The sequence below is a fragment of the Dromaius novaehollandiae genome, chromosome 1 (assembly GCF_036370855.1).
Source record: "Dromaius novaehollandiae isolate bDroNov1 chromosome 1, bDroNov1.hap1, whole genome shotgun sequence".
NCBI lineage: Eukaryota > Metazoa > Chordata > Aves > Casuariiformes > Dromaiidae > Dromaius > Dromaius novaehollandiae.
This window is the reverse complement of record NC_088098.1, coordinates 86,200,944-86,211,409: the sequence shown is the minus strand read 5'-3', so window position 1 is coordinate 86,211,409 and position 10,466 is coordinate 86,200,944. Positions and strand designations below refer to the sequence as shown.

The window sequence follows — 10,466 nt, the reverse complement described above, 5'->3', positions numbered from 1 at the left end:
AGGCCAAACCCTGAGCCTTCTCCAACGCCAAACCCTGAGCCAAAGCCTGAGCCTTCTCCAAGGCCAAACCCTGAGCCTTCTCCAACGCCAAACCCTGAGCCAAACCCTGAGCCTTCTCCAACGCCAAACTCTGAGCCTTCTCCAACGGCAAACCCTGAGCCAAAGCCTGAGCCTTCTCCAACGCCAAACCCTGAGCCTTCTCCAACGCCAAACCCTGAGCCAACGGCTGAGCCTTCTTCAAGGCCAAACCCTGAGCCTTCTCCAACGCCAAACCCTGAGCCAAAGCCTGAGCCTTCTCCAAGGCCAAACCCTGAGCCTTCTCCAACGCCAAACCCTGAGCCTACTCCAACGCCAAACCCTGAGCCTTCTCCAACGCCAAACCCTGAGCCAAACCCTGAGCCTTCTCCAACACCAAACCCTGAGCCTTCTCCAATGCCAAACCCTGAGCCAAACCCTGAGCCTTCTCCAACGCCAAAGCCTGAGCCAAAGCCTGAGCCTTCTCCAACGCCAAACCCTGAGCCTTCTCCAACGCCAAACCCTGAGCCAAAGCCTGAGCCTTCTCCAACGCCAAACCCTGAGCCTTCTCCAACGCCAAACCCTGAGCCAAACCCTGAGCCTTCTCCAACGCCAAACCCTGAGCCAAACCCTGAGCCTTCTCCAACGCCAAACCCTGAGCCAAACCCTGAGCCTTCTCCAACGCCAAAGCCTGAGCCAAACCCTGAGCCTTCTCCAACGCCAAACCCTGAGCCTTCTCCAACACCAAACCCTGAGCCAAAGCCTGAGCCTTCTCCAACGCCAAACCCTGAGCCTTCTCCAATGCCAAACCCTGAGCCAAACCCTGAGCCTTCTCCAACGCCAAACCCTGAGCCTTCTCCAACGCCAAGCCCTGAGCCAAACCCTGAGCCTTCTCCAACGCCAAACCCTGAGCCAAACCCTGAGCCTTCTCCAATGCCAAACCCTGAGCCAAACCCTGAGCCTTCTCCAATGCCAAACCCTGAGCCAAACCCTGAGCCTTCTCCAAGGCCAAACCCTGAGCCTTCTCCAACGCCAAAGCCTGAGCCAAAGCCTGAGCCTTCTCCAACACCAAACCCTGAGCCTTCTCCAACGCCAAACCCTGAGCCAAACCCTGAGCCTTCTCCAACGCCAAACCCTGAGCCTTCTCCAACGCCAAACCCTGAGCCAAACCCTGAGCCTTCTCCAACGCCAAAGCCTGAGCCAAAGCCTGAGCCTTCTCCAACGCCAAACCCTGAGCCTTCTCCAACGCCAAACCCTGAGCCAAACCCTGAGCCTTCTCCAACGCCAAACCCTGAGCCAACGCCTGAGCCGTCACCAATGCCAAACCCTGAGCCTTCTCCAACACCAAACCCTGAGCCAAAGCCTGAGCCTTCTCCAAGGCCAAACCCTGAGCCTTCTCCAATGCCAAACCCTGAGCCAAACCCTGAGCCTTCTCCAACGCCAAACCCTGAGCCTTCTCCAATGCCAAGCCCTGAGCCAAAGCCTGAGCCTTCTCCAACGCCAAACCCTGAGCCTTCTCCAACGCCAAACCCTGAGCCTTCTCCAAGGGCAAATCCTGAGCCAAACCCTGAGCCTTCTCCAACGCCAAACCCTGAGCCAAAGCCTGAGCCTTCTCCAACGCCAAACCCTGAGCCTTCTCCAACGCCAAACCCTGAGCCAAAGCCTGAGCCTTCTCCAACGCCAAACCCTGAGCCAAAGCCTGAGCCTTCTCCAACGCCAAAGCCTGAGCCTTCTTCAACGCCAAAGCCTGATCCAAAGCCTGAGCCTTCTCCAACGCCAAAGCCTGAGCCTTCTCCAACGCCAAACCCTGAGCCAAAGCCTGAGCCTTCTCCAACGCCAAAGCCTGAGCCTTCTCCAACGCCAAACCCTGAGCCAAACCCTGAGCCTTCTCCAACGCCAAAGCCTGAGCCAAACCCTGAGCCTTCTCCAATGCCAAAGCCTGAGCCAAAGCCTGAGCCTTCTCCAACGCCAAACCCTGAGCCAAACCCTGAGCCTTCTCCAACGCCAAAGCCTGAGCCAAACCCTGAGCCTTCTCCAATGCCAAAGCCTGAGCCAAAGCCTGAGCCTTCTCCAACGCCAAACCCTGACCTAAAGGTTGAGCCTTCTCCAACGCCAAACCCTGAGCCAAACCCTGAGCCTTCTCCAATGCCAAACCCTGAGCCAAAGCCTGAGCCTTCTCCAACGCCAAACCCTGAGCCAAACATTGAGCCTTCTCTAACACCAAAGCCTGAGCCATAGCCTGAGCCTTCTCCAACGCCAAACCCTGAGCCTTCTCCAACGCCAAAGCCTGAGCCAAACCCTGAGCCTTCTCCAACGCCAAACTCTGAGCCTTCTCCAATGCCAAAGCCTGAGCCAAACCCTGAGCCTTCTCCAACGCCAAACCCTGAGCCTTCTCCAACGCCAAACCCTGAGCGAAACCCTGAGCCTTCTCCAACGCCAATCCCTGAGCCTTCTCCAACGCCAAACCCTGAGCCAGACCCTGAGCCTTCTAAAACGCCAAACCCTGAGCCTTCTCCAACGCCAAACCCTGAGCCAAAGCCTGAGCCTTCTCCAACGCCAAACCCTGAGCCTTCTCCAACGGCAAACCCTGAGCCAAACCCTGAGCCTTCTCCAGCGCCAAACCCTGAGCCAAAGCCTGAGCCTTCTCCAATGCCAAACCCTGAGCCTTCTCCAACGCCAAAGCCTGAGCCAAAGCCTGAGCCTTCTCCAACGCCAAACCCTGAGCCAAAGGCTGAACCTTCTCCAACGCCAAACCCTGAGCCAAACCCTGAGCCTTGTCCAACGCCAAAGCCTGAGCCAAACCCTGAGCCTTCTCCAACACCAAACCCTGACCCAAACCCTGAGCCTTGTCCAACGCCAAACCCTGAGCCAAAGCCTGAGCCTTCTCCAACACCAAACCCTGAGCCTTCTCCAACGCCAAACCCTGAGCCAAACCCTGAGCCTTCTCCAACGCTAAACCCTGAGCCTTCTCCAATGCCAAACCCTGAGCCAAACCCTGAGCCTAATCCAACGCCAAACCGTGAGCCTTCTCCAATGCCAAACCCTGAGCCAAACCCTGAGCCTTCTCCAACGCCAAATCCTGAGCCAAAGCCTGAGCCTTCTCCAACGCCAAACCCTGAGCCTTCTCCAACGCCAAAGCCTGAGCCAAACCCTGAGCCTTCTCCAACACCAAACCCTGAGCCTTCTCCAACGCCAAAGCCTGAGCCTTCTGCAACGCGAAACCCTGAGCGAAACCCTGAGCCTTCTCCAACGCCAATCCCTGAGCCTTCTGCAACGCCAAACCCTGAGCCAGACCCTGAGCCTTCTAAAACGCCAAACCCTGAGCCTTCTCCAACGCCAAAGCCTGAGCCAAAGCCTGAGCCTTCTCCAAGGCCAAACCCTGAGCCTTCTCCAACGCCAAACCCTGAGCCAAACCCTGAGCCTTCTCCAACGCCAAACCCTGAGGCAAAGGCTGAGCCTTCTCCAACGCCAAAGCCTGAGCCTTCTCCAACACCAAACCCTGAGCCAAACCCTGAGCCTTCTCCAACGCCAAACCCTGAGCCTTCTCCAACGCCAAAGCCTGAGCCACACCCTGAGCCTTCTCCAACGCCAAAGCCTGAGCCAACGGCTGAGCCTTCTCCAACGCCAAAGCCTGAGCCTTCTCCAACGCCAAACCCTGAGCCAAACCCTGAGCCTTCTCCAATGCCAAACCCTGAGCCAAAGGCTGAGCCTTCTCCAACGCCAAACCCTCAGCCAAACCCTGAGCCTTCTCCAACGCCAAAGCCTGAGCCAAACCCTGAGCCTTCTCCAATGCCAAACCCTGAGCCAAAGCCTGAGCCTTCTCCAACGCTAAAACCTGAGCCTTCTCCAATGCCAAACCCTGAGCCAAACCCTGAGCCTAATCCAACGCCGAATCCTGAGCCTTCTCCAATGCCAAACCCTGAGCCAAACCCTGAGCCTTCTCCAACACCAAAACCTGAGCCTTCTCCAACGCCAAACCCTGAGCCTTCTCCAACGCCAAACCCTGAGCCAAACCCTGAGCCTTCTCCAACGCCAAACCCTGAGCCTTCTCCAACGCCAAACCCTGAGCCTTCTCCAACGCCAAACCGTGAGCGAAACCCTGAGCCTTCTCCAACGCCAATCCCTGAGCCTTCTCCAACGCCAAACCCTGAGCCAGACCCTGAGCCTTCTAAAACGCCAAACCCTGAGCCTTCTCCAACGCCAAAGCCTGAGCCAAAGCCTGAGCCTTCTCCAACGCCAAACCCTGAGCCTTCTCCAACGCCAAACCCTGAGCCAAAGCCTGAGCCTTCTCCAACGCCAAACCCTGAGCCAAACCCTGAGCCTTCTCCAACGCCAAACCCTGAGCCAAACCCTGAGCCTTCTCCAACGCCAAAGCCTGAGCCAAACCCTGAGCCTTCTCCAACACCAAACCCTGAGCCAAACCCTGAGCCTTCTCCAACGCCAAACCCTGAGCCTTCTCCAATGCCAAACCCTGAGCCAAAGCCTGAGCCTTCTCCAACGCCAAACCCTGAGCCTTCTCCAACGCCAAACCCTGAGCCAAAGCCTGAGCCTTCTCCAATGCCAAACCCTGAGCCAAACCCTGAGCCTTCTCCAACGCCAAACCCTGAGCCAAACCCCAAGCCTTCTCCAACACCAAACCCTGAGCCGTCTCCAACGCCAAACCCTGAGCCAAACCCTGAGCATGCTCCAACGCCAAACCCTGAGCCTTCTCCAACGCCAAACCCTGAGCCAAAGCCTGAGCCTTCTCCAACGCCAAACCCTGAGCCTTCTCCAACGCCAAACCCTGAGCCAAACCCTGAGCCTTCTCCAACGCCAAACCCTGAGCCAAAGCCTGAGCCGTCTCCAATGCCAAACCCTGAGCCTTCTCCAACGCCAAAGCCTGAGCCAAAGCCTGAGCCTTCTCCAACGCCAAACCCTGAGCCTTCTCCAACGCCAAACCCTGAGCCAAAGCCTGAGCCTTCTCCAACGCCAAACCCTGAGCCTTCTCCAACGACAAAGCCTGAGCCAAAGCCTGAGCCTTCTCCAACACCAAACCCTGAGCCTTCTCCAACGCCAAACCCTGACCGAAACCCTGAGCCTTCTCCAACGCCAAACCCTGAGCCAAAGCCTGAGCCTTCTCCAACGCCAAACCCTGAGCCTTCTCCAACGCCAAACCCTGAGCCAAACCCTGAGCCTTCTCCAACGCCAAACCCTGAGCCAAAGCCTGAGCCGTCTCCAATGCCAAACCCTGAGCCTTCTCCAACGCCAAACCCTGAGCCAAAGCCTGAGCCTTCTCCAAGGCCAAACCCTGAGCCTTCTCCAACGCCAAACCCTGAGCCAAAGCCTGAGCTTTCTCCAACGCCAAACCCTGAGCCTTCTCCAACGCCAAGCCCTGAGCCAAAGCCTGAGCCTTCTCCAACGCCAAACCCTGAGCCTACTCCAACGCCAAAGCCTGAGCCTTCTCCAACGCCAAACCCTGAGCCAAAGCCTGAGCCTTCTCCAACGCCAAAGCCTGAGCCTTCTCCAACGCCAAACCCTGAGCCAAAGCCTGAGCCTTCTCCAACGCCAAAGCCTGAGCCTTCTCCAACGCCAAACCCTGAGCCAAAGCCTGAGCCTTCTCCAACGCCAAACCCTGAGCCTTCTCCAACGCCAAAGCCTGAGCCAAAGCCTGAGCCTTCTCCAACGCCAAACCCTGAGCCTTCTCCAATGCCAAACCCTGAGCGAAACCCTGAGCCTTCTCCAACGCCAATCCCTGAGCCTTCTCCAACGCCAAACCCTGAGCCAGACACTGAGCCTTGTAAAACGCCAAACCCTGAGCCTTGTAAAACGCCAAAGCCTGAGCCAAAGCCTGAGCCTTCTTCAACGCCAAACCCTGAGCCTTCTCCAACGCCAAACCCTGAGCCAAACCCTGAGCATTCTCCAACGCCAAACCCTGATCCAAAGCTTGAGCCTTCCCAAGGCCAAACCCGAAGCCAAAGCCTGAGCCTTCTCCAACGCCAAACCCTGAGCTAAAGGCTGAGCCTTCTCCAACGCCAAACCCTGAGCCAAACCCTGAGCCTTCTCCAACGCCAAAGCCTGAGCCAAACCCTGAGCCTTCTCCAACGCCAAAGCCTGAGCCATAGCCTGAGCCTTCTCCAACACCAAACCCTGAGCCTTCTCCAACACCAAACCCTGAGCCAAAGCCTGAGCCTTCTCCAACGCCAAACCCTGAGCCTTCTCCAATGCCAAAACCTGAGCCAAACCCTGAGTCTTCTCCAACGCCAAACCCTGAGCCAAAGCCTGAGCCTTCTTCAAGGCCAAACCCTGAGCCTTCTCCAACGCCAAACCCTGAGCCAAAGCCTGAGCCTTCTCCAACGCCAAACCCTGAGCTAAAGGCTGAGCCTTCTCCAACGCCAAACCCTGAGCCAAAACCTGAGTCTTCTCCAACACCAAAGCCTGAGCCAAACCCTGAGCCTTCTCCAACACCAAACCCTGAGCCATAGCCTGAGCCTTCTCCAACACCAAACCCTGAGCCAAACCCTGAGCCTTCTCCAACGCCAAAACATGACCCTTCTCCAATGCCAAACCCTGAGCCAAAGCCTGAGCCTTCTCCAACGCCAAACCCTGAGCCTTCTCCAACGCCAAACCCTGAGCCTTCTCCAACGCCAAAGCCTGAGCCAAAGCCTGAGCCTTCTCCAACGCCAAACCCTGAGCCAAACCCTGAGCCTTCTCCAATGCCAAACCCTGAGCCTTCTCCAACGCCAAAGCCTGAGCCAAATCCTGAGCCTTCTTCAAGGCCAAACCCTGAGCCTTCTCCAACGCCAAACCCTGAGCCAAAGCCTGAGCCTTCTCCAACGCCAAACCCTGAGCCTTCTCCAACGCCAAACCCTGAGCCAAAGCCTGAGCCTTCTCCAACGCCAAACCGTAAGCCTTCTCCAACGCCATAGCCTGAGCCAAAGCCTGAGCCAAACCCTGAGCCAAAGCCTGAGCCTTCTCCAACGCCAAACCCTGAGCCTTCTCCAACGCCAAACCCTGAGCCAAACCCTGAGCCTTCTCCAATGCCAAACCCTGAGCCTTCTCCAACGCCAAACCCTGAGCCAAAGCCTGAGCCAAAGCCTGAGCCTTCTCCAAGGCCAAAGCCTGAGCCTTCTCCAACGCCAAACCCTGAGCCAAAGCCTGAGCCTTCTTCAAGGCCAAACCCTGAGCCTTCTCCAACGCCAAAGCCTGAGCCAAACCCTGAGCCTTCTCCAACGCCAAACCCTGAGCCTTCTCCAATGCCAAACCCTGAGCCAAAGCCTGAGCCTTCTCCAACGCCAAACCCTGAGCCTTCTCCAATGCCAAACCCTGAGCCTTCTCCAACGCCAAACCCTGAGCCAAAGCCTGAGCCTTCTCCAAGGCCAAACCCTGAGCCTTCTCCAACGCCAAACCCTGAGCCAAAGCCTGAGCCTTCTCCAAGGCCAAACCCTGAGCCTTCTCCAACGCCAAACCCTGAGCCAAACCCTGAGCCTTCTCCAACGCCAAACTCTGAGCCTTCTCCAACGGCAAACCCTGAGCCAAAGCCTGAGCCTTCTCCAACGCCAAACCCTGAGCCTTCTCCAACGCCAAACCCTGAGCCAACGGCTGAGCCTTCTTCAAGGCCAAACCCTGAGCCTTCTCCAACGCCAAACCCTGAGCCAAAGCCTGAGCCTTCTCCAAGGCCAAACCCTGAGCCTTCTCCAACGCCAAACCCTGAGCCTACTCCAACGCCAAACCCTGAGCCTTCTCCAACGCCAAACCCTGAGCCTTCTCCAACGCCAAACCCTGAGCCAAACCCTGAGCCTTCTCCAACACCAAACCCTGAGCCTTCTCCAATGCCAAACCCTGAGCCAAACCCTGAGCCTTCTCCAACGCCAAAGCCTGAGCCAAAGCCTGAGCCTTCTCCAACGCCAAACCCTGAGCCTTCTCCAACGCCAAACCCTGAGCCAAAGCCTGAGCCTTCTCCAACGCCAAACCCTGAGCCTTCTCCAACGCCAAACCCTGAGCCAAACCCTGAGCCTTCTCCAACGCCAAACCCTGAGCCAAACCCTGAGCCTTCTCCAACGCCAAACCCTGAGCCAAACCCTGAGCCTTCTCCAACGCCAAAGCCTGAGCCAAACCCTGAGCCTTCTCCAACGCCAAACCCTGAGCCTTCTCCAACACCAAACCCTGAGCCAAAGCCTGAGCCTTCTCCAACGCCAAACCCTGAGCCTTCTCCAATGCCAAACCCTGAGCCAAACCCTGAGGCTTCTCCAACGCCAAACCCTGAGCCTTCTCCAACGCCAAGCCCTGAGCCAAACCCTGAGCCTTCTCCAACGCCAAACCCTGAGCCAAACCCTGAGCCTTCTCCAATGCCAAACCCTGAGCCAAACCCTGAGCCTTCTCCAATGCCAAACCCTGAGCCAAACCCTGAGCCTTCTCCAAGGCCAAACCCTGAGCCTTCTCCAACGCCAAAGCCTGAGCCAAAGCCTGAGCCTTCTCCAACACCAAACCCTGAGCCTTCTCCAATGCCAAACCCTGAGCCAAACCCTGAGCCTTCTCCAACGCCAAACCCTGAGCCTTCTCCAACGCCAAACCCTGAGCCAAACCCTGAGCCTTCTCCAACGCCAAAGCCTGAGCCAAAGCCTGAGCCTTCTCCAACGCCAAACCCTGAGCCTTCTCCAACGCCAAACCCTGAGCCAAACCCTGAGCCTTCTCCAACGCCAAACCCTGAGCCAACGCCTGAGCCGTCACCAATGCCAAACCCTGAGCCTTCTCCAACACCAAACCCTGAGCCAAAGCCTGAGCCTTCTCCAAGGCCAAACCCTGAGCCTTCTCCAATGCCAAACCCTGAGCCAAACCCTGAGCCTTCTCCAACGCCAAACCCTGAGCCTTCTCCAATGCCAAGCCCTGAGCCAAAGCCTGAGCCTTCTCCAACGCCAAACCCTGAGCCTTCTCCAACGCCAAACCCTGAGCCTTCTCCAAGGGCAAATCCTGAGCCAAACCCTGAGCCTTCTCCAACGCCAAACCCTGAGCCAAAGCCTGAGCCTTCTCCAACGCCAAACCCTGAGCCTTCTCCAACGCCAAACCCTGAGCCAAAGCCTGAGCCTTCTCCAACGCCAAACCCTGAGCCAAAGCCTGAGCCTTCTCCAACGCCAAAGCCTGAGCCTTCTTCAACGCCAAAGCCTGATCCAAAGCCTGAGCCTTCTCCAACGCCAAAGCCTGAGCCTTCTCCAACGCCAAACCCTGAGCCAAAGCCTGAGCCTTCTCCAACGCCAAAGCCTGAGCCTTCTCCAACGCCAAACCCTGAGCCAAACCCTGAGCCTTCTCCAACGCCAAAGCCTGAGCCAAACCCTGAGCCTTCTCCAATGCCAAAGCCTGAGCCAAAGCCTGAGCCTTCTCCAACGCCAAACCCTGAGCCAAACCCTGAGCCTTCTCCAACGCCAAAGCCTGAGCCAAACCCTGAGCCTTCTCCAATGCCAAAGCCTGAGCCAAAGCCTGAGCCTTCTCCAACGCCAAACCCTGACCTAAAGGTTGAGCCTTCTCCAACGCCAAACCCTGAGCCAAACCCTGAGCCTTCTCCAATGCCAAACCCTGAGCCAAAGCCTGAGCCTTCTCCAACGCCAAACCCTGAGCCAAACATTGAGCCTTCTCTAACACCAAAGCCTGAGCCATAGCCTGAGCCTTCTCCAACGCCAAACCCTGAGCCTTCTCCAACGCCAAAGCCTGAGCCAAACCCTGAGCCTTCTCCAACGCCAAACTCTGAGCCTTCTCCAATGCCAAAGCCTGAGCCAAACCCTGAGCCTTCTCCAACGCCAAACCCTGAGCCTTCTCCAACGCCAAACCCTGAGCGAAACCCTGAGCCTTCTCCAACGCCAATCCCTGAGCCTTCTCCAACGCCAAACCCTGAGCCAGACCCTGAGCCTTCTAAAACGCCAAACCCTGAGCCTTCTCCAACGCCAAACCCTGAGCCAAAGCCTGAGCCTTCTCCAACGCCAAACCCTGAGCCTTCTCCAACGGCAAACCCTGAGCCAAACCCTGAGCCTTCTCCAGCGCCAAACCCTGAGCCAAAGCCTGAGCCTTCTCCAATGCCAAACCCTGAGCCTTCTCCAACGCCAAAGCCTGAGCCAAAGCCTGAGCCTTCTCCAACGCCAAACCCTGAGCCAAAGGCTGAACCTTCTCCAACGCCAAACCCTGAGCCAAACCCTGAGCCTTGTCCAACGCCAAAGCCTGAGCCAAACCCTGAGCCTTCTCCAACACCAAACCCTGACCCAAACCCTGAGCCTTGTCCAACGCCAAACCCTGAGCCAAAGCCTGAGCCTTCTCCAACACCAAACCCTGAGCCTTCTCCAACGCCAAACCCTGAGCCAAACCCTGAGCCTTCTCCAACGCTAAACCCTGAGCCTTCTCCAATGCCAAACCCTGAGCCAAACCCTGAGCCTAATCCAACGCCAAACCGTGAGCCTTCTCCAATGCCAAACCCTGAGCCAAACCCTGAG

General features: G+C 57.3%; 2 protein-coding genes across 2 annotated transcripts; both read left to right on the top strand.

Annotated features, from left to right (window-relative positions):
- Positions 1 to 240: 240 nt before the first annotated feature.
- LOC135323564 (cell surface glycoprotein 1-like) lies at positions 241 to 2,107 on the top strand (the record flags this gene model as incomplete). The annotated part of the gene is made up of 2 exons (XM_064497306.1): positions 241 to 1,394; positions 2,062 to 2,107. Coding segments are annotated over 2 exons (1,200 nt in total), but the record flags the coding sequence as incomplete, so codon positions are not given.
- Positions 2,108 to 7,817: 5,710 nt separating this feature from the next.
- Positions 7,818 to 8,891, top strand: LOC135328969 (uncharacterized; the record flags this gene model as incomplete). The annotated part of the gene is made up of 1 exon (XM_064515539.1): positions 7,818 to 8,891. A coding segment is annotated over one exon (1,074 nt), but the record flags the coding sequence as incomplete, so codon positions are not given.
- Positions 8,892 to 10,466: the final 1,575 nt, after the last annotated feature.